This window comes from Staurois parvus, unplaced genomic scaffold (genome assembly GCF_062004578.1).
Source record: "Staurois parvus isolate SC_StPar_1 unplaced genomic scaffold, SC_StPar_1.0 ptg000133l, whole genome shotgun sequence".
Classification (NCBI taxonomy): domain Eukaryota; kingdom Metazoa; phylum Chordata; class Amphibia; order Anura; family Ranidae; genus Staurois; species Staurois parvus.
The window spans coordinates 7,910,643-7,937,331 of record NW_028317929.1 but is presented as its reverse complement, the minus strand read 5'-3'; the positions used below and the strand labels follow the sequence as shown (position 1 = coordinate 7,937,331).

Genomic DNA, 26,689 nt, shown 5'->3' with positions numbered 1-26,689 from the left:
ACTTGACAGGGTCCAGGAGAGCCTGGCTGCTCTGCCTCCAACTGATCCGCTAGATCTCCCTTATCACATGGCACCTCCTCCCAGGCTGCATCCTCTTCCCAAAGGCGCTTTCAGGGAGGACCCCAAAAAAGGCGCAACACCTTTCACAACATGCCCAAGGTGCATATGTTACAATTTGGGCAAATAAGGACAAGAGTTTTGTTTACACCATAGCAACACAAGGTGATCCTTTTCATGGCATTACCCACAGACCGGTATCCATTGTCATCCCCCTGTATATGGGTACCAACATCTAAGGCTTAACCCCCTTCTCTGATGCCTTCTTTCATGTGAATAGAAACATATCCTCACTCTGTTCACACAGCTGACCGACTGTCGTGCCTTCTGACTATTGTGTATTGTCCACTTCTCCTTTAACTCCACCTTCCAGCACAGTTGCAAAATAAGAGCACATGAGGTAGAGACTTGGAGAGGACAGATACTGTACACAGATTACCCAATTACAAATAAATAAGCAACAGAAAAGAGTAGTGAATAATTTGGATTGCCTCTAGGATGATGTTCTCATTAGATGCCCATTATGTCATGATATTTTTAGAAATATGACCCCTAGAGTCATGTTGTCAATTTTCCCCAGAAGCACATCATGTTTCCTGGAAAAAAGCACTGTTCTTCCATTAGTTTCCTTTTTACTTAGTTATTCTCCCTTTACGTATGCCTTTTTTGCTGTATAATGTCTTTATGCAGTTTATTGCAATTATTTGTATTATTTGTGCTAGTGTTTTTTACAATGCTAAATAACATGAATAAAAAATATTCAACCATTAAATGCATGTCAGCGTAAATGAACACATGTATTGATGTTTGTGTTCTGGAGTGAAAAAGCTCAAAAATTGTTTAAACACTGGTTTATTGCAAAATTTCTGTACTATTCACTGTTTACTTTTACTAGGGGTATTGCTGTCCATCCCTACACAGCTCATGGACCAGATGAAATAAATCTGCAGAAAGGAGAAGGTATTCGTGTCCTGGGAAAATTTCAAGAAGGCTGGCTCCGAGGAATCTCATTGGTCACAGGAAAAGTTGGCATCTTCCCCAGCCATTGTATTCACCCAGTACCAAGGTTAGTACAGCTAAATACAGTATATAAAATGTCTAGTTAAAACTACATTCAAACAACATAGATAGCTCTTTAATAAAACAATGTTAGAGGGAAAGGGAAGAGAAGAAAGGAAGGGAAGAAGGGAAAAAGTTGTATCTTCCATAATTGCAGACTTAAATTTGAACTCCAGGAAAACATCTCAACATATAGATGAAATACACATAAGTGAGCTTATTTACCCTTCAAAAGATTTATACACTACTCAACAAAATTAAAGGAACACTTTTTAATCAGAGTATAGCATCAAGCCATTTAAACACCTGGGATATTGATCTGGTCAGTTAAGTAGCACAGGGGGTTGTTAATCAGTTTCAGCTGCTTTGGTGTTAATGAAATTAACCACAGGTGCACTAGATGGGCAACAATGAGACAACCCCAACAGGAATGGATTTATAGGTGGAGGCCACTGACATTTTTCCCTACTCATCTTTTCTGACTGTTTTTCACTAGTTTTTCATTTGGCTAGGGTCAATGTCACTACTGGTAGCATGAGGCGAAACCTGAACTCTACAGAGGTTGCACAGGCATGCCAACTCCTCCAGGATGGCACGTCAATAAATGCCATTGCCAGAGGGTTTGCTGTGTCACCCAGCACAGTCTCAAGAGCATGGAGAAGATTCCAGGAGACAGGCAGTAACTCTAGGAAAGCTAGACAGGGCTGTAGAAGGTCCTTAACCCATCAGCAGGACCGGTATCTGCTCCTTTGTGCAAGGAGGCACAGGATGAGCACTGCCAGAGCCCTACAAAATGACCTTCAGCAGGCCACTGGTGTGAATGGCCGTGGAAAACATTATGCCTCCTGTAACATCGTTCAGCATGACCATTTTGGTGGTAAGTCAGTGATGGTCTGGAGAGGTATATCCATGGAGGGACTCACAGACCTCTATAGGCTAGACAATGGCACAATGAAATCCTTGGACCCGTTGTAAGACCCTATGCTGTTGCAATGGTTCCTGGGTTTCCTCCTGGTGCATGACAATGCCCGGTCTCATGTGGCAAGAGTATGCAGGCAGTTATGGAGGGTGAAAGAATTGATAACATTGAATGTCCCTCAAGCTCACCTGACCTAAATCCAATAGAAAACCTCTGGGATATCATGTTTCGGTCCATCCGTCGCTGCCAGGTTGCACCTCAGAATGCCCAGGAGCTCAGTGATGCCCTGGTTTAGATCTGGGAGGAAATACCCCAGGACACCCTCCGTCATCTCATTAGGAGCATGCCCTGACTTTGTCAGGCATACATACAAGCACATGGGGGCCATACAAACTACTGAGTACCATTTTGAGTTGCTGCAATGAAAATTCAGTAAAATGGACTAGCCTGCTGCATCATTTTTTCACTTTGATTTTCTTTGTGTCTTTGAATTCAGTCATCTGTAGGTTGATAATTTTCATTTCCTTCAAACGATGGGACATCCTTATGTTCCTAACACATTACCCAGTCCATATCAGTATAGATATCCAGCATGATATTTTTCCCCATTGAGATCTGATGTGTTTTCAAAGTGTTCCTTATCAGCAGATTTAATGCAGGACACCTGGTAGGCTCCCAGAAATTACCTTCTTTTTCAATCTGACAACTGCTGAAAATCTGGAGTTGAGCAATAAAGCTGAACATCAGGAAAACAGCTAAATACACAAATTAAGTTAATATATGAGACAAAGGATTTATATTTTCATCCATCCAGTTCTGAGAATCACACAGCCCTGCTGCACAGCACAGCCCTGTCTGGTAGGGCAGAAGACCTGATCGCTTCTCACTCTTCTCCTCTCTTAGTGCAACACTATCAGACAGGTCTGCCTGGTTGAAAGCAACACATTTTCTGAATTGTTGATTAATGAAATTAAAAATTGTATACAGATATACAGCTACTAAATGAAGAATCATCAACTTGGTATTTGTAATATAGTAATAAAAACATTTCTTTAGAGGGACCCCTCCCTGCCTCCTGTTAAAAAAAATGAAATAGTATTTCTTACCTTCTCCATGCTGCAGGGCTGTGCCACCCATTTTCCTTTATTGTCCAGCACTGGTTCAAGGTTGATTGATGCTTGGGGTCATTCAGCCCACTTCTGTGCATCATGAAGACATCCTGGGCTCACAGGAGAATGCTGCAAAAACAGTGTCATGTCATTACATTAGCACAGTTCTCTGCAGTACTTAGGAAGAGGACTATGATATCCTGTAACCGACCAAAAACAACAGGTAAAAAAAAAAAAAGAACTGGTGTATAGATAGTGGTCTCCTCCTTGAGTATGGGCTTTCAAGCACAAAAATGTCAGACAGTGGAAATACCTTCATGTAAGCATTACAATAAAAAACTCAAAATACACTGTCAATGTCCTTTAAAGTGATTGTAAAGATTGAAGTTTTTTTATCTTTATGCATTCTATGCATAACGGTAAAAAAACCTTCTGTGTGCTGCTCCCCCCACAGCCCCCCTAATACTTACCAAAGCCTGATCTCGATCCAATTCTTTGAATGGGAGCCTCTTCTCTCTCGAGTCTCTCTCATTCGCTGAGACACAGAAGTGGGAGACACTGGCTCCTCACTGCTGTCACTCACAGCCAATAAGGTGCGAATGGGGACTGGGGCTGGGGCTGAGCCATGCGCTGTGTGTGTGCAGCTTGGGAATGAGTGCCCCCAAAGCAAGAGGCTTGCTTGCTGGAGGGGGACCCAAGAAAAGGTGGATCAGGGATGCTCTGTGCAGAACCATAGCACAGGGCAGGTGAGTATGACATGTTTTATGACATGATCCTTTAATATTTCTTTAAAATGCCACATTTTTAGCTCTTTGCACAGGATCACAGGTAAAAACATTGCTGATTTTACATTGGGACCGATTAATTTTCTTGTGTCGCCACATGTTTTGGACAGAGGTCCACCTTAATATAGATTGGGGTAGAGTTTGGACCAACCATACTATGATATTTATATGGGCAGCTTTCTGGCTAAATGGTTAGCACTTTCACCTGGCAGTATTAGGATCATTGGTTCAAATCCCAACCATGGCACCACCTGCCTGGAGTTTGTATGTTCTCCCTGTGCCTTCTCCCTGTGTTTCCTTCCACACTCCAAAGACATGCTGGTAGGTCAATTGGCTCCTGTCTAAATTGGCCCTAGTATGTCTATGTATGAATGTAAGTTAGGGACCTTAGATTGTACACCCCTTGAGGGTTAGGGACTGATGTGAATGTACAATATATATGTAAAGTGCTGCCTAAATTGACAGCACTATATAAGTACCTGTAATAAATAAATAAAATATTTATACAGAAATAATTGGAGTTTTCGTTAGGATCTGGACACGTTTGTGCAGTACAGCTTTCTATACTAAGCTGTTTGCTGTGAAAAAGTTAATATATATTTATTTATCTAGATTTATGAATGTTTAAAAACGAACATTATATGAAAGCTTTTAAACATTCTGGCAATTGCTAGAAAAGCTGCAACTTTGACTAAAATGCCTTCACGTTACATACTAAAATGTATAGAAATTACATACTGTGATTCTGTAATTATACATTCGGCAGTCACGATGCATTCCGTAGCCATCCTGTTTTCCTACACATTGTTATAAAGGTGTGATTGTGGGGAAAATTAGATCCACTTTGAGAAAATGCAAATGGGAATGTGGGTGAAACGTAAAATCATTGAGAGAGAAAATGCATTAGTTCACTTTAAGTGGTTACATTAGTAGTTACAGCTCTGGATGGTCATAATGTATTGAATATAGCTAATACGAGGGGATGGAACCATAGATTGTGATTGCTTCAACAGAAGTGGAAGGAAGTGCATTGAAAGCACGAATTCCATTTTAAAGGGTGGCACCCTGAAATTCTGGAATGGCTGTGTGTTTGGTTATTTGTATAATTTATGCTTTTGTTTTTAACTATTTTTTCTTACATCTTGTTTATCCATTTATCTGATGCTCATTGTTGGCTGAATCGTTGCTTACAGCATCACTTTGAAATTAATTTTTACAGATATCACACATTTCTTGTGATGAGTTGTCAAAGTTGTTACATTTAAATTAGCATAATTATTCTGTGTGTTATTTATAACACACAGTAATTATTTTGCATCACACCTTTTAATTAATGAACCCTTCTATTAAAATGTATATAGTGCTCACCCCAATAAGGGCCGCATAAAATTCCACCAGTTCTGCCAAAGTAGTACAGAGGCTGCCAATCACAAGCACAGTTCCAGGCACACCTGTAATACTGGCTCAGTCTAGGGGTTGTCTTTTTAGAATTTATTGTAGAATAATTTGAAACAGAAATGGGTTCAAGATATTCCAAGGCAGTCAATAGGAAGACAGACTTCTAGCAAAAATTCTTGTTGTAACAGGTACACATTAAAGTCCCAACTAGGTCATAATCACAACGCCCCAGGAGCTGTCTGACAACCCGCCTCCACAGGGAGATCCTCAGTGAAGGAGATAAAAGATCCGTCTCCAGACCAGGACTTCAGAACAGTGCCCTCCAGCAAAAATCCATTAGCAGTCTTCTCTAGGCCCTCAGCCTATCTCTTGCTGGGGCCCAGATTGAAATTCTTGTCTCATTGTAGCTGCTCCTCTCCTAGCAGAGGAAAGAACATTCTGGAAAGGCCTCCCAAGCATTCATCACCTCCCCAGCCAGCTTCTGGATGCCCCCTTTCAGGAAGTGGCTGGGGCATGATAAATATTCATACTGGACTCTCCCTGCTCTATATTCTGGAAGCTTCTTCCAAAAGGGGGTAGAACACAAACACCCAGCTTAGGAAACCCTGACCAGACAAAAACAATAGATTACTTCTTCGCTGACTACAGTGAGGAAAAAAATAAACAAACAAAATTTAGCTTAACAACCTAACTAGGGGATGGTGCTACATGTATGTCCAGAAAAACATTTTTTATATAGCTGTGGAGTAGTAGTAGAGAAAGATTGAAAGTTTTTATTGCTGTGTCTCCACTGGGTAGATTTACCGATGGGGACACAGCTGCTTTGGTGGCAGCTCTCTAAGAGGGTATTTTACCCCACTTTGTAGAGATTTTTTCTCACTTTCTTTTGGGTCTCGTGGACAGATTAGCAAAGGGAAATCTTCTGAGTACTACACAGACAAGAAAAAATAAACTAACAAGGACAAACCTTCCTCATGCTATCCAAAACTTAAAAAAAAACAAAATAAAAAGGTTTGGTTTGTAGGTGTTATTCAAGAAAACTTAAAACCTAGCAGTACACAGCCTCTTAAGGTGGAAAAACACTATCTGAATGTTCAAGAGATATTAGACTGTCAAAGCCATAGTTAAGGATAAGTTCACTGTCTAAAACATGTTACACGTTACACCCGAATTTAGGGTGTGTAAAATGTTCTAGATGCCCCCTCTCCTCTTCAGCACTCCCCCTAGTGTGGCAGCAGTTGGGGGTTCTTCTCCCCGCACTCACTGTTACATTTTGAAAACAGCATGGCTATGCATGGCTCCACCCACACAGCCACATCATTCATTCATAGGAATCTGTCAATATGATCTTGTTTGCCACTGTCGCAGATGGACTTGTAATTTAAATTAACTATGAGCACACTGATCAGTACGCCCGTAGTTCATTCACACTGACTAAAATTCTGAAAATGGCAGACTGTACAGAGGTACGGGCACAGAGCTGTATGCGACATGTGTAGGATCCTGACATTGCACCCACAATATGCTACATAGGTGCAATACTTTGTAGGCTCCTGTTTTAAAAAATATGTTCATTTATTATTTTTTAATTAAAGGTGAACTAAAGGTAAAGGTAGTTTTTAAATAATTGTAATATCATGTGTTCAAGTTGGTATAGAGGAGTGCCCTTCTACTCACAATGCTCAGATGCAGGTGCAGGCCCCTATAACTGCTTTTCCCACAAATGCCAGGGTTCCTGGATGCTCCCAGAGAAGATAAGTTTCCCTACTTGTTCAGAGGCCACACCTGATAAGGCAGAGTTAAGTGATCTGCAGCTAGGTGAAGGGCCTTCACTGCCAGAACCAGAGTTTGGGCAGCTGGGCAGGAGCCTAATGGCACACAACTTCTCCAAAATACCCAGTTATCGTGGTGAGCCCATCCCCAATTGCTACCAGAGTACTGTAGTTCCAGTGCGATGGTCCCTGTATCCCCTCACCTACAATCACTTCATCTGTTCAGCTGTGTTACTAGATCTGCCCTGGACTGAGATGAATGCTGTTTATGAGGATAAGTGCAAGTAGCTGTTTGTGTTCTGAATTATTTTGCTGCAGGAGTGATTCGCAGACTCACTGTCTGTTGCTATAGAGCAGGGGTCTCCAAGCTTTCTAAGCAAAGGGCCACTTTACTGTCCTTCAGACTTTAGGGGGGCCAGACTGTGGTCATCAGGAATAGAAAATGTCCTGGCATCAGTTGGAGTAAATAATGCTCCATCGTTTGTGTCATTGGTAGGAATTGTTTTCCATTATTGGTAGGAATTGTACCCCAACATTGGGAGGAATTGTGCCCCAACATTGTCATCATTGGGCACCATTGTTTGTGTGATTGAGAGGTGTCAATGTGACTGGTGTCAATGTGAGGAATTGTGCCCCATCACTGGTGTCATTGGAAAGAATGTGCCCGGTCTCTGGTGTTATTGGGCCCCATTGTTTGTGTCATTGGGAAGAACTGTGCCCCATCATTGGTGTAATTGATAGGAATTGTGTCTCATCGTTGGTGTCATTGGGAGGAATTGTGCCGCTAGATTTGTGTCAGTGAATGAAATAGTGCTCCAAGGGCCAGATTTAAGCAAGCAAAGGGCCACAGTTTGGAGATCACTGCTATAGAGTCTAAAAGAGTCTGTGCTATGCAAATGCATCTTAACCTGATTCACAGGGACATTGCTGTGAAGAGTCCATGTTTGGGCAGTTTTCATAATATGTTTTGTATTACTGATCATTCTGACCCTGTTTTGCATTATTGATCCCAACTTGTACCTGTAACTGTAAGCTACAGTTACTTTCCCATCTGATCATTTGGCCGATTACCTATTCTGTTAAACTATTACAAGTTGTTGTTTGGTAAGTAATATTTTGCATTTCTTTTGTTTGATTTATGGGTCAAGCAAAACCTGTGCTGCAGCTTCTGTGTTTATTACATATTTGTGGATGGTGTTCCTGATAGAACATTTGTTATACATTCTACCCCGTTGATTTCCTTTACCTTGGCAGAACGCGTCTTCATTTACATTCATGTGTGAATCCTCATTGCCTAGTACGCTTGAAATATTCAGGCAATGGAATGGAAATTGTGGTTTGTGTTCTTAGTGCTCATTCTGCATCCTCTTCATTGTTCTCCCCCTAAACCATAACAATAAACACTAACTACAAGAAAAGGCATTAATAGAACGGTAATAAGCAGCACAATCTTGTCGCTGAGCAGGCAATTCTGTGTTTGCGAAGCCTATTTTATCCTCCCAGAAATGTCTGCACAAATGAAATGAATCGGTATGTTGGTTGCTTTGCCAGGGAGTAGCCATATTATTAAACAATAAATCAGGACCACTAGGCAGTCGCATACAACACCAGCCAAGTTTGTGAAAATTGCACCATATGGCATAGTTTAGGTTGAAATATGGGAACTTAGACTTTAACCGCATGCTTCAGGGAAAAGAGACAAATTTGTACATCTTTACAAGTAATGTATACAGATGCCTCTTTCGTTAATTAAAACACTTAGGGGTATATTTATAAAGCAGAGAATCTGACAATTGCAAAACATTCACTGCAGGTGAATCTTCCTGCTGCATCTGTTAAATGACACCACCATAGTTGTCACATAGTTAGTCTGGTTGAAAAAAAGACATGTCTATCTAGTTCAACCATTAAAAAGAGGGGAAAAAATATTATATATCTATCTATATATATATATATATATATATATATATATATATATATATATATACACAATGCTATATATTCAATCCTTTACCCACAGATGATCCAGAGAAAGGAAATGAATCCCAATAAGGCCTGATCCAATTTGCTCCAGCAGGGGAAGGACATCATTCCTGATACCCCAAGAGGCAATTGGATATTCCCTGGATCAACTTTACCCCTAAATGTTAGTATTCAGTTATATTATGTGCAAAGAATAGGAATTAATTCAGCCCTTTTTTAAAGCAATTTACTGAGCTGGCCAGAACCAACTCTTGAGGGAGCCTATTCCACATTTTTACTGCTCTTACTATGAAGAAGCCTTTCCGTATTTGGAGATTAAATCTCTTTTCCTCCAGACGTATAGAGTGCCCCCTTGTCCTGTGTGATTACCTTAAAGTGAATAACTCTGCACCAAGTTCACTATATAGACCACCAATGTATTTATACATGTTGATCATATCCCCCCTTAATCTCCCCTTAATCTCCTCAAGAGAAAATACTTTCACCAGCTTCCCAATATCCGTTTTGTGAATTGGTGCCCAAAACTGAACTGTATATTCCAGATGAGGTCGTACTAATGATTTGTACAGGGGTAAAATTATATCTATCTTTCTCTCTGCAGTCCATACCTTTCTTAATACAAGAAAGGATTTTGCTCGCTTTGGAAACCGCAGCTTGGCATTGCATGCCATTATTGAGTTTATGATCTACCAGAACCCCCAGATCCTTCTCCACCATTGATTCCCCCAGTTGTACTCCCCCTAGTATGTATGATGCATGCATATCCTTATCCCCCAAGTGCATAACCTTACATTTATCAACATTATTTGCCACACAGTTGCCCAATTAAACCTTAGATAAAGGCGTGGCAGTGGATGTAGTATACTTGAATTTTGCAAAAGTGTTTGACACAGTTTCCCACACATGGCTAATGTGTAAGGTAAAGTCTACAGGCTAGGAAAAATCTGTATGTAAATGGATAGAAAACTGGCTAAAAGGCGTATTCAAAGAGTAGTGGTTAATGATTCATACTCTGAATGGTCTAGGGTTGTTAGTGGCGTACCCCAAGGTTCAGTGTTGGGACCCTTACTTTTTAATATATTTATAAACGATATAGGGTCTGAGATTAAAAATCCCATTTCAGTCTTTGCAGATGACACCAAGCTGTGCAGTGGAATAACTTCCTTACATGATGTCTTCAACTTACAAGCCGACCTCAATGCACTGTTTAATTGGGCAACTGTGTGGCAAATGAGGTTTAATGTTGAAAAATGTAAGGTTATGCACTTGGGGGCTAAGAATATGCATGTATCATACATACTAGGGGGGGTACAACTGGGGGGAATCAATAGTGGAGAAGGATCTGGGAGTTCTGGTAGATCACAAGCTTAATAATGGCAACAATGCCAAGCTGCGGTTTCTAAAGTGAGCAAAATCCTCTCTTGTATTAAAAGAGGTATAGACTCCAGAAAGAGAGATATCATTCTACCCCTGTACAAATCATTAGTAAGACCTCATCTGGAATATGTATTTCAGTTTTGGGCACCAATTCACAAAAAGAACATTGGGGAACTTGAGAAAGTACAGAGAAGGGCAACTCTTGAGAAGAGGAGAATAAGGGGGGATATGATCAACATGTATAAATACATCAGTGGTTCATATAGTGAACTCGGTGTAGAGATATTCACCCTGAGGTCAACACAGAGGACAAGGGGGCACTCTTTACGTCTGGAGGAAAAGAAATTTAATCTCCAAACATGGAAAGGTTTCTTCACAGTGAGAGCTGTGAAAATGTGGAATAGACTCCCTCAAGAGTTGGTTCTGGCCAGCTCAGAGGATTGCTTCAAAAAAGGCCTGGATTCTTTCTTAGATACACAGAATATAACTGGATACTAACATTTATAGGTAAAGTTGATCCAGGGAATATCTGATTGCCTTGATCAGGAAGGAATTTTTTTCCCAGCAGGTGCAAATTGGATCGTGCTTTGCTGGGTTTTTTTTTTTGCCTTCCTCTGGATCAACTGTGGGTATAGGATTATAACTTTTTTTTTTTTGTTTATTGTTGAACTGGATGGACTTCTGTCTTTTTTCAGCCGGACTAACTATGTAATTATGTAACTATGCATGCTCTTGTTGTTTACAGCTAACATTCAATTAATTCATGTTATGGTCACTGCTATCCAAATGTTCTTTTATATGAACATTAGTAATAAGCTCTACATGGTTTGAGATTACCAGGTCCATCAGAGCATCATTTCTAGTTGGGGCCTCTATGAACTGTACCATAAAATTGTCTTATATTAGGTTTATAAATGTTTGCCCTTTAACTGTTCCAGTAGTGCCATTACTCCAATTAATATCAGGGTAGTTAATATCCCCCATTATTATCACTGTGCTAGCCCTTGTAGCCCTTTCCATCTGTGCAAGGAGTCTCCGCTTGCTCATTAACACTCGATGGCTTGTAAGAAACTCCAGTGATTAACTTTGAACTAAGCACATCCATATGCAGTTCCACCCATAATGCTTCAGTCTAATCACAATCTCCATCAACCAGGTCCTCTTTCACACTTGCTTTGAGATCACTTTTCACATAGGGACCAGGGGCATATTTACCACAAGGCAAACAAGGTACTTTCCTAGGGCGGCCGTTTTCAGGGGGGCAGCAACTCCCCCCAGAAGAAGGGATGAAAGAAAGGACACGTGCGCTATGGGGACCAGGTGGGATCCGAAAGAGGCTGCAGGCTGCTTGATGGTGTATGCAGGGGGGTATTTACCACTAGGCAAACACGGCACTTGCCTAGGGTGGCAGATTTCAGGGGGGCAGCACCTCCCCCCAGAAGAAGGGATGAAAGAAGGGACACGCGCGCTATGGGAACCAGGTGGGATCCGAGAGAGGCTGCAGGCTGCTTGATGGTGTATGCAGGGGCGTATTTACCACTAGGCAAACAAGGCACTTGCCTAGGGTGGCAGTTTTCAGGGGGGCAGCACCTCCCCCCAGAAGAAGGGATGAAAGAAGGGACACGTGCACTATGGGAACCACGTGGGATCTGAGAGAGGCTGCGAGGTGCTTGATGGTTTGTGTAGAGCCTGACTCTCGTTCCTGGAGATCTCCAGAGCTGTGACGATGAGTGTCTTTTTCTCTATCGCCTGCGGAAGGGGGGTTTGGGTGGTTGGGGAAGGGGGGGTAGTGGAAGGCTCTCCCGGATGGGGGGCAGGGGTGTTGTTGGTCAATATCAGCAATGTCAGGCTCTCTCCGTGGGAGGGGGAAGGGAGGTGGTGTTGGTCGGTGTCCATGGGGGCACACAATTTTTGTGTTGCCTAGGGCAGCACAAAACCTAAATACACCACTGATAGGGACAGACTGTACATTTTACACTGTCTCTCTAAAAGAGAACATAGCCAGGAATATTAATGGCCCAGTCATGTGAAGAATGAAGCCAAGATTCAGCAATACGAATTAAATCATAGTTCTCTTTGTGCACCAAAGCTTCTAACTCACCTATTTTGCTTCTGGCATTGGTGAACAAACACTTTAGTTCATTATCACATTTTGTTCTTGTGTTTAGCATATCTTTTTTTAGTAGCACAAATAGTACTATAATTTCTAACGGTTGTATGTAACATGTTTGGTGAACGGCATATTCACTGCTTTACATATATGCCCCAAAAGTGTGCTTTAACTGAATGTAAAGTTTGCAGAGTCTGATGATTTAAAGTAGGGGTCCTCAAACTTTTTAATCAGGGGGCCAGCTCACTGTGCCTCAGACCGTTGGAGGGCTGGACTATAGTTTAAAAAAAAAACCTATGAACAAATGCGGACACAGTACAGGAGATGACCAGAGACTGCAGACATACAACTGCGGAGGAATACTACACGCACAGACATTTCCCCCCAAGTGCATCTTATGGAGCGAAATATATGGTAAATGCAGGACACCTTGTTGGGTCAGATCTGTGTACAATGTAAAGAGAGAGAGGGGGGGGGGAGAAGAGATAAGGAGGGTAGACAGAGGAGGGGGGGAGGAGAGAGGAGGGGGGGAGAGGGGGGAGGGGGGGAGAGAGGAGGGGGCGGGGGGAGAGAGAGAAGAGGGGGAGTGGGTGGGGGGGGAGGGAGAGAGAGAGGAGGGGGGAGGGGGGAGAGAGGGGGGAGGGGAGAGAGAAAGAGGAGGGGGGTATGGGAAGAGAGAGAGGATGGGGAGATAGAGGAGGGGGGGAGATGAGGGGTGGAGAGAGAGAGAGAGAGAGGGGGGAGGAGAGGGGGGTGAGAGGAGGGGTGGGAGAGAAGGGGGGGAGAGAGAGGAGGGGAGAGAGAGAGAGAGAGAGGAGGGGGAGAAAGGGGAGGGGGAGTGAGAGGAGGGGGGAGAGAGGAGGGGGTGGGGGGTGGGGGGGGGAGAGAGGAGGAGGGGGAGAGAGAGGGGAGGGGGAGAGAGGGGGGAGAGAGAGAGGAGGGGGAGAGAGAGAGGGGGGAAGAGGGGGGAGGGAGAGAGGGGGGAAAGAGAGAGGGAGAAGATCGATCATCTATTGCACTTATCTATGGTACGTGGCCGTGATACCAGACATGCAGCGATGGAGTCTCTTCTCTTGCTCCCCCTCTTCATGGTCAGCTCTAGGCTCCACTCTCCAGCCGCGACGGTTGCATGCACTGATCAGAATAGATGGCCGGCTGGCTGCAGAGAGGCCAGGCAAGCGGCGCGGGTTCATAAGCCAAGCCCACCTTCCCCTGTTCTAGAATTGCTGATCCTGCCCTCTTGCCTCCCGCCTGAGCCCTGCCGAGCTCTCCCGACCGCGGCAGATAAGCGGGCCGGATAAATGTCCTCGGCGGGCCGCATGTGGCCCGCGGCCCATAGTTTGAGGACCCCTGATATAAAGTGACCTCTAAATTGTAGTGTCTGCAAATGTCCATTTTTGCATTCAAATCTGAAATCTCTTTGAGTCCTGGGCTCAGGCTGTACAGGGACCCTTAACATTTCCAAAGGTAAAGCTGGCCATAGGTGGGTCAGTTTTTTAATTCAGCCAGAACAGATTCCTCCATCCACACAAGGGAGGTGGATGGGGGAATAAATTTTGTCTGCAGAACTAGATGAATTTGTATCTGTCTGTGCCCAGCCTTAATGCTACAGTATCAAACTGTATCAAACATGTTATTTTTTATTTTAGCTATAGTACAGTTTAACTTAAATTCAGCAACTTGTATTGCTGAATTCGCTCACATACAACATCTAGAGAAGCTGATAGTACACCATTATGACAAATTCTCTGCATATATGGACACTTGGTGCATCTGGATTTTTTTTCAGATTTTCCCAAGTTTCAAACTGTTTTTTCTTCATCAAGCTGTAGTGCTTACCCAGGAAGGAGCCCCTGTAGTAATGTTCAGGTCTTCCTTAACTTTGCTCCACGGCCAGGTGCATGGTAGTTTCACAGCCAGATGCACACACAGGTTTGCGTGTTGCCTCCAATGATCAGTCTAGGGGTTGTTGTTTTTGTTGTATTATTATTGGAGAACTTGGATAGGGATGAGGAATTTAGTAGGATACTCCAGGAATAAAACTAATTACAAGTGAAAACAGAACTTCCTTAAGTAGCAGCATTGAGCAAAGTCTCAATGTTTGGATGGAGTTATACGGACGGTGCTCTTCAGGAAGCCAGCTGGAATCCCTTGTTTCAGACCCATGCTGACTATAAAGCACCAGAGAGTTGGAAAAGCACAAGATCCCACAGTGTCTATACCCACAAGGCCCAAGGACAGCATAGTAGCCTCCTTTCAATCTTTCAATTGATGTCCTGCAGTGATAGTATACAGATTTTTGGCAGACAGCTCCTTTCAATCAGCTTACTGAGGAACCAGGGTCATGCTCTATCTTACTTGAGGCTCTCAGGTCGCCCACCCAAAGCCACATGGCAGGCCCCCCTCAGGATGGTGCATTCCTCTCCAGAAAAGCTCATGGCTCAGTATACCCAAAGAGCAATAACCTTCTCCCAGCATTCCTCAAGGCTGCACTCCCTGGGATTGGCTAGAGTGGCATTAATATTCATACTATGTTCTGCATGAGTTCCACCTACATTCAGAACCATCCTAGGTTACTTGGATACAGAGGAAGTCAGGGGCAGAACTAGCAGCACTTGAACACACTGAGCAAGCACTGCTAACAATTTCAGAAAGCCTAATTAGACTTTCCTAACAGTTCTCCTGTTAAGCAGAGGATTCAACTATAACCTGCCTAACCTAGCACATCTTTGAGAGGCTGCTACAAAGGATTCACCATACAATACTATCTCCCCATCTTAATCATTCATCTATAGGCTTTTAACTCTAATATTTGTAGCATTCTCCTGTGCAAGTATTACCCCCCATCATTTATCCATTAGCTGTTGTTTATCACCCAAGACCCACACCTCTGCACCACACCTAACCAGTGACTCTGGACAACAAATCTTTTCACACTCTCCATTACCGGGTCTTGACTAATACTGGGTGCACACCATCAGCTTTTTTTTTTCAACCCAGCGGCTGAATGAAAAAAACTGAAGAGCTTGGGAGGAGCACTGTGTTAACTATCCAATGTTAGTACATCGATATCCATTGTTAGTACAGTGGGGCATGCCTGGATGCCTATCAGATGCTGGTTTTCCAGCATGCCCGTTCAACAGAAGCCAGCCATTTGTCCGGCTTCTGTCGAATAGGGGGGTGTAAACACGGGCCTAACATTGGCCAGTTTCTATTGAACCGTGTGTAAGGGGCTTTAGGTTGTACATTAAATGTTCTTTTGTGTATCCACAAATCCAGGCTGTTTCTCTTTGCAAGATTTCTTGTTTTAATTGCCTAATACTGATGTGGAGAGAATAGACCTATTTGTATTGAAGTTGTAACTTAGAACTACCTTAAAGAAGCTTCATCTCTTTCAGGGTCTATATTTGTATACTTGAAAATAAATAATTATTTTTAAAAAAGGCTTTTAGACAAGTGCCTACATTACAACACTGCTGTTACCTTAGAAATGTTTTAGGCAGGGACATAACCAGGGGACATTGTTGAACAGTGGAAGTAGTGCTTTGAAGCTAAAATTACTATAGCAGTTTAATCTCTCTGTAGTTGGAATACTTTTACTGGGGACACTTAAGCAAGACATTTGCTATTTTGGTCTACTGTAGCAGGCAATAACAAGCACTTCAATGGTCTGATGGTCACCTTATTGCACGCAGAGATTTTCCAGTGTTTGCAAATCTCTGTATTAGAGAGACAGTCTTTAGTGAAAGTAAAGTGTTAACTAGATGTGCAACACATCAGCCTGTCTGGTGAGACACATAAGAAATGGCAGCAGGTTCCATTGCTATAAAGAAGAGGCATATTTTCTACCTAGCTGTCATTGTCAAAGAGAAGTGGTTTATTGTCAATAAATGTGAAGGTAACATTAGTTAGGACAAAGAAAGCATTAAATAAGGTGCTGTCATTAAATACTAGATCTAAACACAATAAAACATAAATAAATGTATTCCAGAACTATAATGTAAATGCTTTCATTAAATCTATATTATTGATGTAGCAATGTTTACATAATTTTCTACTTACGCTATTCCCTGCTTCTGTGAATTTAATTCTTCCCAGCAGAGAAATCAATGTGTGCTACATTATGTAATACAGGACATATATATTAAAAATGATACACATTAAGAATGAGAAGTAAGTATTGTTCACAGCAGATGATAAATGAATGTATGCCTTGTGGCAGGAGTAGCGTTAGGTTTTACTGGAAGCATGATGCAAACAGTCAATGGGCCTCATTTATCCAAAGTGTCGGAAAGAAAAAGTGCAATGTTCATATTACTCAATCAGAGTTTAGCTGCCATTTTTCTGGCACAAGTTAGAAAATAAAACGAAGATTGTAACTGGCATTTTCTGTTTGGATAAATTTGAGAAATACTCTTTAGATGTGCAAAAGGCATGTTTTAAATACTAATATTTGAAAGGTGTATCTATGTTGAGAATCACAGCCTAACAGTTCATCCCTTTTACTTTTAAACTGCCCTGGAAAATTGATGCTCAAGCATGGAGACCCTGTTGCAGTAAACCAGTGTATTTTTTTTTCTTTTTGCTGCAGTGAAGCATGTAATGATAATGGATTTCTTAATGCATCTCAATTTCTTGCTGCAACATTGTCTCCTCATTTTTATTTTGTATCGCAATGACCAATCCCACAGTAAGACCATGGAAGTAAAATTGTTGGTTAAAGTGGTTTTATGCTCAAACATCAAAGGTGTACATATAACAACCCACTGTTTGACACCCCCCTCAATTTCCCTATCAAGAGTACACATCTGACAATGACTGGTCCATCACTTTACACTGCCTATTACCCTGCAGACTCTACAATCACTTTGAAGCCATAGAGATGAACAAGCAGGGAGAAAGGAAGGTCATTCATTGTTATGGCTGGTGCCATAACATTTGCCCAAATGTTCAAATTACAAGTGTAACATTCTGCAAGTCCTGCACCCCAGCATCTACTGACACTGTTGATCATGGGGTTGAAAAAAGAGGGGGGGGGGGTTACGTGTGTACAGTTATTCATAAAGCCATTCTAAAGACTTGCTGTGATTAATACATTAAAGTGCTACTAAACCCATAACAGTAAAATCAGTCTATATATGCTGTGAAACATGGTTGTTATACACACAGTGGAACCTAAGGGGTTAATCCTCTGCATTGTGTAAAAAGGCTGTTTGATCCTGTCTTCTCTTATTTTCCCCTTGTTCTACTGTTCCCAATCCATCTGCTGATAAGACAAAGCTCTAGGAGTCACGCTGCACATGCTCAGTTTAGTGTGTAGGGCTAGAGAGCTTTTGTTTTCTTTGGGAGGGTGCATGTGGTCAGCACAGGACTAATCAGCACTGTCCAGATAGAGGTCAGGGGTTATGCAGCCTCATAGGACAGTCAGGGCAGAATGAAAACTCCTACAAGATTAACCAATGCTCGACTGGAAACTGATAGAAGTCACAAGACTGATATATACTGCTGAGAAAATGTATTTAGCAGTTTATATTTACTACAATTATTGCATCTCCATATTCTGTGTACTGTGGGAGACCAGATATAGTGAATGCAGGGTCCTGAGGTTAGTACACTTTAAGTGGAAAGAAAGAAGAAAAAGCAAAATTGAGCACATCAGATAGTTTTATTGAATAAAAATATAAAACTTCAGCAATAAGTAGCACAAAAACAAATTTAGCTGCTCCTGGCATGGGGTTCTGTGTCTGCTATGCACAAACTCCTCTTCTGGTAACAACAGCAATAGGGTCAGCATCCCCCTCACTCCACAGCAAGCATGCAACTAGTGATAGACACAGTGATGTCCAGAAACTTTATCTTCTTATCTGTGGTCTGGGAAAGTTTAGGTAGGATTGAATATTGCTGTATTGCACCATCTCTTGTGATGCTAATTTTTATGTATATAATATGAAACCCTAAAACCAGGATTTTGATTAAAGGGTATGTTAAGTAATGTGTGCATTTCTATTTAATAGCAAGAAGCCTTCAAACTTTGCTGATGCAAGACTCCCTGGCCAGCAGACGAAGTGGATTTCCAGCAATGTCTCTGTGTCTTCACAAAGCAGTATGTCAGAAACTGGAATCAGTAGACCTTATAGGCCTTTTCATGTGCCAACTGCTGTGGTGGAACCAGTTAAAAAAAACACACCTTCTTTTTCCCTGATACCTGTGCCACTTCGACGGAGGAACAGCAGCTTAACGAAAAGTTAGTTATGAAGTAACTGTATTTTTTGAAAATGCACAGGTTATTTGGGCTTTCTGTAAAACTGAGACAGACAAACACAAAACAAATCAAACTGTTAAAATGCTTAAAGATGAAATACCTGCCCAGGGGCGGACTGACAGCTCATTGGGCCCCCGGGCAATAGGGCATCATGGGGCCCCTGTGTCCTTACCCAAACTCAAAAAAGCCTATGAAAAAAGGTACCAGGGGCATCTCATGGGGCCCCCTACTGACCCCAGAACCTCGGGCAGTGCCCGAGTTTCCAAATGGTCAGTCCGCCCCTGTACCTGCCCATCTATGGCAGTTCCCCCAGTTTATTCCTGTGATCCAGTCCTCAAGGGTTCTAACCTGCTGAACTGCCACTTTTTTTGTTAATTAGAGAATGCTAAGGGGTTCGTAAATAAAGAATACACTTACTCCAGAATTAATAACACTGGCCAACACACATTTTGGTGCCTTGAATGCTAGACCTGTTCCTGGGTATACAGTATTTGACCAGCTGATTCCAAAAATGGCACCAATTTTTCCCTATCAGCTCTAGCTTTTGAGATACAGCATAATTGCCAATTACCACTGTTCAGTCTGGTTCCCCTTCAAAAATCAGGATATTTTAATGTAGTGTTTTATTTAATTTTCTTGTAGCATGAAAGAAACATAAAAAAGTAGCCCTAACCTCTATAGTGCTCGATCTGCAAAAATGGAACGATATGACAATAAGATAACAATATGGCAATATACACACACCTCCTATACAATCATAACTAAAATACAGTTAATAACTTACACTTTACAACTCAGTGTTTCTGATGTAAAATTAAAGTTGGAAGCACATAAACACTCACTTATAACACCAACTAGGTAACAGAGGAACAAATTCATCAGCAAATCTTTTCAAAAACTCACTGAAGAATTATATATATTGGACCATATCTAAGAAACTAGAGTGGATACAGTCTAGCCAATGCAATTTTCAGAATCAGCAAACAAAAAAACCCCCGAAAACAGGTTTAAAAAGCAAGGCAGCAAGAAAAAAGTGTTTTTTTGGGCTGTGTAATCCATGGGAGTGCTTTGGGATCCATATTTTAGCTAAAACCTGTCAGTGGCAAAAAGCCTGAGAAGAATACTCAGTCTATTAGAGATCTGAAGTAATGGTGACTGTTAGATTTTTTGGAAAATTCCCACAGTTCGTTATGCACACTCTGACTGATTGATTGATTAATTAATTACTTATCCCTTCATTTTGACATATGGGCAGGGGCGGACTGACAACTCATGGGGCCCCCGGGCAATAGGGGATCATGGGGCCCCTGTGTCCTTGCCCAAACTCAAAAAAGCCTATGAAAAAGGTACCAGGGGCATCTCATGGGGCCCCCTACTGACCCCGGGCCCTCGGGCAGTGCCCGAGTTTCCAAATGGTCAGTCCACCCCTGCATATGGGTTAGCATCAGCATAGCAGAAGACCTGAATTTGTGCAGTTCTCTAATTTGGGATGCCAGCTCATATTCCTTGTTTGGTTGGCAGTACTGTTTAAGGGGTACGGGGAAATCATATGTCTTTTTTCTTTAATTTGATTTTTTTTTTTAAACTAAAAAATGAGCATCATTTCAAAACAGCCAAGCACCTAATAAAAAAGCAACCTTGGTGATATAACATGTGCTTAGGCAAAGTTAAGACCATATCAGTATTAAGGCCAGTGTCAACAGTCTTTGATGGGTACATGCAGCTTGCTTTTTAGACATTTTTTAGATCATTCAGAATATATTGCAGGTGCTTGTCCTAGATGAGCTGCAATTAGGCGTAATCAAACTGTGTTTGCATCTCTATAGGGAGCAATTCTAAACTTAACAAAAGACCATCAACATGATGGGGGAGATTTACTAAAAGTGAAGAGTGCAAAATCTGCTGCATCTGTGCATGGTAGCCACTTAGATTATAACTTCAGTTTATTCAATTAAGATTTGACTAAATCCTGGAAGCTGATTGGTTTCTATGCAGAGCTGCACCAGATTTTGCATTCTCCAGTGTTGAGTGTGTGCTTAATACAGTATGTGTTCCAGATGGCCAACAATTTAACACCTGGCAACATGCCCACATGGAAGAAAAATATATTTTAAAAATATTCTTTCTAAATATATTGACAGATATTTTATATACAACAATTGTGGCCATATTCTATATATATATATATATATATATATATATACACAGTATATATATTTATATATATATAAATATATATATATATATACATACTATATGTTGAAATGTGTTTTTTATATATTACTAAATATATGAAAAATATTTTTAAAAATATATTTTTTTTAAATATATTATTCAGATTTTTTCTTACATAAGAAAAAGTCATTTTAACATATGTTTTTACATAATTTGTAAATGCATTCCAAAAATGTAGATTAAGTGTATTTTTAAACACATACAGTATATTTGAAAATGTATTTTTAAAAATATTTTTCATATATTTTGTAATATATAAAAAAAGCATTTCAACATGCACTGTGTGTATATATATATATATATATATATATATATATATATATATATATATATATTTTTTTTTTTTTTTTTTTTAAATATATTGAATGTGGACAAAATTGTAGTATTTCAAACATATGTCAATATATTTGGAAGGAATATTTTTAAATATATTTAAAATAAATTTTTCTTCCATGTGGGCATTTATACATCTCCATCTCCCTTTCCTAGAATACTACTTAAAAGATTTAATCCCTAAGCGCTCTGTGCTCCAGGTTCTTGTATGTTCTATTAGCGACTTTCATTTTCGTGCAGAGTAAAATAAGATGAAATCCTAAGGCAGAATATAATTAATAGCAGCCTGTGTGTTTTGCCAGATTTGCCTCCTCAGAGGACTGTACCAAGCAGTTCAGGATCCCAGCCTGTGGGCATCATCACCAGAATACCCTCCGTGGTTACTCAGCCTCAGCAGATCATCATCAATTCTGCTCATTCCAATGTAGGAGCTAGTGTTGAAACCCGCACCAGGCCAAATTCATTGTATGATGTTCTACCCATTGTAAGTAGACCCGTGGACTATAGAAGATATTCTGCTGCCAGTTCAATTGTTTTCGAGCCCAAAGAGCTGATAACTAGAAGCAATTCAACAATGAAACCTCCGATTTCTGCTCCTCCATCTATTTTGGTGAAGCCTGACACACCTAAAAGTGGCCTTGAAAAGGTAAATACTGTAAAAATGTTGTAATTATTAATCTGCAGTAAATAATACATAAACAGGCTTGTTATCTCAAACAAGATCTATCTTTACAACTACTAATTTCTGTAAGACGACGGAGTCAGCCTCATCAACTTCAGTTTGACATTTTATGACAGCATAGCAATTGGAGAAAGTTGAGTATATTTCTAATAGATCATAACATCCTTTGATATTAATATAGACACTGTAAAGCGACATACTGTATACTTGTATGTGTACACTATGCCCTTCACCACTCTTATACATATATACCAATGGCACCAGTTTCCCTCTGACTGACAGACCTACAAATTAATTGTAGTGTTCATGAGTGTCTGTCATCTCTCTGTCATCTACCTGAGAAGCCCATCAGTGGCTATTCCTGCAGTGCACACATATACAGATCAGTAGTTCTGAGCACTGATAGCCTGACATCGTTATAGTTTGGTCACGGCTATTAGCACAAGTGTGAGGATATGACATAGCTGCTCACTGCCAAGTCAGAGGTGAGGTTATTTTGTATTAGGACTTGGTTTAGGGGTTTGTGGAGGGTAGGGTAAGGGTAAATGGTGATGGAATGTTTTAACTTGAGCTACTGAACTCTATAATCAGTGGGTTTTTTTTAACTGAGCAGCTAAGGATAGTCTGTAAAATATGTGAAAATTAGCCAGTATCTCCACCTGCTGCCTAGATGTGTAAATAAAAAGTATTCATATGCAATATTTCATATTTACTAAATGTAGCACTACCCTCTAAGGAGCCACTGAATTTTGGGTCCCCTTATTTCTTGCACAGCCAGGCAACACACATTTACAACAAACACACGAAGTCAAGAATCCAATCCATGGGTTTGTTTTTGTTGTAGCCCAACTTGACTAGAAAGAACAGTTTGAGGACAATATTCGTTTATGTACAAAAAATAGATCCTATTTATTAAGATTAAAAATACCCACAGGATAAAAGGGGAAAAATGGCATAATCACATGTAACAGCTATACAAGCATCCAATCCTACTCTTGTGCACGGCATCAGCCCACTTCTGGGTCTCGGTTTGAGTGATGGTGTCACCTCCTTTGACCCTGCCCAAATGATGGCTGAGCAGGAGCACTGCTATCCCAGATGGACATCATTTGACATCCTCCTAGGATCACGTCTCATGCTCGCCCCCATGGGTCAAGCTGTGGCGTGATCTGTCACCCACTGTGGCAATTGTACACAATAAATAGCTTCTATTCATAGCCATTCATTGTGTACTATTAATCACAGAGATCACATGGTACATACAGGGCCAATCAAAGCTCATCTGTACCATGTGATTAGCTGTGGACAATCACAATAGTACACACTGGAGGAAAGGATGTCATAAAAAATTGTTGCTTATAACAGTGATATCAACTACAAGCAATCATACTGTGTTAAAAAAAATCCTGATCACCTTTCCAGAGTAGTACAGTGTTACTATGGTAGTACTGTATTGCTCTGGTCACAATATGTAAAAAAAAAATTGAAAAATAAAAAAAAATGTATTAAAAAAGAAAAAAGTCTAAAAAAAAATGAAAAAAAAATATTACACCAGACACCAGTCACCAGTCATTGTCCCTGAAAAAAAAACTATTTAAAAAAAGTCTTAATTTTCCAAAAACATTGTCACAAAAAATACTTCAAAAACTTGTCATGCCTCTTACTAAATACCTTGGACTGTTTACTTTCCAAAATGGGTTAATTTGGGGGGTATATGTACTGTCCTGGTATTTTTGGGCCTCAAGAAATGAGATAGTACACCATCAGTACATCAGCACTGATCAATTTTCAGTTATATATACCATACTTTGTTGACTCTATACCTTTCCTACAGACTAAATTATATACACTGATTTGGATGTTTATTATCAAAGAAATATAGCAGAATACGTTTTGTCCTAAATTTATGAAGAAATATTATTTAATTGCAAAATTGTAAAACAGAAACAAAGAAAAACACATTTTTTTTCAAAATTTGTTGACTTTTTTCATTTATTTAGCAAAAAATAAAAAACCCAGTGGTGATTAACACCTTCCCGCCTAGCCTATAGCAGTTTGACGCCCTGTCAGAAGGAGCCGCTCATGTGGCCCCGGGGCCGTGCAGCTGCATGATTTGTCACCAGCTGTGTCCACGGGAAGCTGGGGACACACTGTGAAGGAGGGACAGCTGTATTAGGTACTTTGCTGGCTTTGCTTTTTGCTTTTTTTCCCTACATCCTCTTCAGTCTGGGTCCATGAGGTTTGGATTGTTTTCTGTTGGTGTCTGTTGGTTGTGGGTATGGGACTCAGAGCCTATGAATGCAAGTGGACAGGGTTGGCTGGCAATGTATTGTTTCATGAATAGGCTGTTGTACCTTTGCAAGTTTGGTGGCCGATGTGTGGGTGAATGTGTCGTGGTGTATATATATATATATCAGATAAGTATAAGGGGGGGGACTGGGAGGGATCCCAGGCGCCGAAGGTTTTTACCTTAATGCATAGAATGCAAAAACCTTAAGGAGTAACACCACTTTTGCTGAGAAAAAAAAAATCCCCTTTGGGTCATCAATGTACATTGCATGGAGTTTACCAAACTTTGTTGCATAGACCTCTTGGTATTCTTAAGAAATAGCTGTGTGTTTGTTTGCACCCATGTACATGAGTGAATTTGTATGGGAGTGGGTAATTATTAATCAGCTACTGCATCTGCAGGGCTCTAATGAGGAAAATTGCAGGGTCTGCATCCCTTTAGACGTGATTTTCCTTTACCAAAATTTACATTTTTCTGCAGGGGATGCCAATAAATCTGACTTGTGTATCAGTGCAGACTTCTGGGAGAATCAGTAAGCCAGTCAGACAAGCAGGAAATTAAATTTCTGGGGGGTATTCTGTACACCATCTGTGAACAAAAGGCCTCCAGGTAGCCCTATTACATTGCATTTTACAGACAATTGCAGTGCTGCAGATTTTTAATACCATTCAATCACAATATGACTTGTGTTGCAATTGTATATACTATATATATATTTTTTTCCCCAAGAAAATGGAGTTATCATTTAAGGCTTTACAACCACTTTAAGTTCTACAGAAAATTGCAAATACATAAATGTTTACTGAAATGCTGCTATACTTTAAGGTTCCTTTCACACCAATGCGTTTTTTAGTGCTTTTTGCAGAAATGCACTACAGTCCATTTAACATGGTTTCGTATGGAACATGTTCACATCTATGCTTTTTTGAGCTGCTGCGTTTTTGAAAAGGGCCAGGGACTTTTTTAAAAACAATTTTGCTACAATAGAGTTCAATGGAGAATCTGCTGAAATGCATGGTAGTACATTTTTTGCCGCTTTTTGCGTTTTGCATTTTTATTCTGTCCAGCAAAAAAAATCCACTTTAAAGAAAATAAAAGAGCTGAACAAAATGCGGTAAAATCGCATCAGAAACATATCAAAAACACGTAAAAAAAAATGTAGGAAAAACAAACTGCGAAAAGCACTGCAAAATGGACAAAAAGCAAACTGCATAGGTGTGAATAGAGCCTAAAGGTGCATAGATATTATCTTTTAGGAAATTACAGCCAGATAAAACTGAATAACTTTCAATGTGCTTTTCCCTTGCTTTTGCTGGTATTTTTTCTGAACACTTTTACAGCATGTGTTTTTATTATTTAGCAGGTAAAAACTGTAAGATTTATGAATTTCAGTCCTCCAACCTTGAAACGCCAAAGTGTTGTATTTGATATAAAAGATGAGGAGATCTTCAGCCAGAATGTCATGTCTGAAAGCTTGTACCTTGGGGAGTCCACCTTGACTGTACCACTACGACCCAATCCTGCCTTTCTCCATAAGACAGAAAGCCGTAAAATACAGAAGCTTAGGAGTAATGGAAATGATGGGACACCCATTCCTCCACAATCCACACTCTCCTTTCCCAAAAAACGGACCATCAATGATAACTCAAACAAGGCCGGCGCAATCTATCAAGCTCAAGAGATCCCGTCAACTTAATGCCTATGCCTTGATTTAACTCAGCCTGATTTTTTTTCCACCTTGGCACATTAAATTAGATTTTGTGTCTGAGAGTTTCACTATAATTTTCTCATCAATCCATTTTGTCACACCGGGCAGACTTACCATGACAAACAAAGGATCACTGGCACCTTCAATTATGAATGTCTCTTTCAAACCCTCATTCTTATTATCAAGACAGGTCTGTGTCAGGCATGCTGTCATGCTTTTTGCTACATGAAGATATATAGTGGATATTTTTGACAAGCTGACTGGCTTATTTTTCTCTGTAGGAAATAAGGTCACTTACTCAACAAGGTGAGAGAATGAAAATAGTTTGATGTCCCTCTCCATTTAGATGACACATCTAAAGTTTTTTTTTTTTGGCCTGGCAAACTTGACTTTTTTTTGCTTTATTGTATTTTATGCTTTCCAAAAAATTGCACTAATTTTAGAATGTAATTTCACCTTAGTGCCAGTTCGTTGTAGTGGCTTGTATATCAGCAATTAAAAGAAGGAAGTGGTAACTTCTTCTGAGCCCATTCAAGCTCACCCTAAAATATAAGAGCCAGCTATGCTTTAAAATAAGGTTGATAAAGACGCATTTATACTGAAGCATCTC

General features: G+C 40.6%; 1 protein-coding gene across 1 annotated transcript in view; it reads left to right on the top strand.

Moving 5' to 3' along the window:
* SH3RF2 (SH3 domain containing ring finger 2) overlaps positions 1-26,141 on the top strand; it is a 188,611-nt gene extending 162,470 nt beyond the window's left edge. The window contains exons 6-9 of the mRNA XM_089673020.1: positions 953-1,123; positions 18,584-18,813; positions 21,702-22,045; positions 25,732-26,141. Of these exons, the coding sequence (XP_089529146.1) occupies positions 953-1,123; positions 18,584-18,813; positions 21,702-22,045; positions 25,732-26,067 (1,081 nt within the window). The 3' untranslated portion in view covers positions 26,068-26,141. The remainder of the gene's footprint in view (positions 1-952; positions 1,124-18,583; positions 18,814-21,701; positions 22,046-25,731) is intronic.
* The last annotated feature ends 548 nt before the right edge of the window (positions 26,142-26,689 follow it).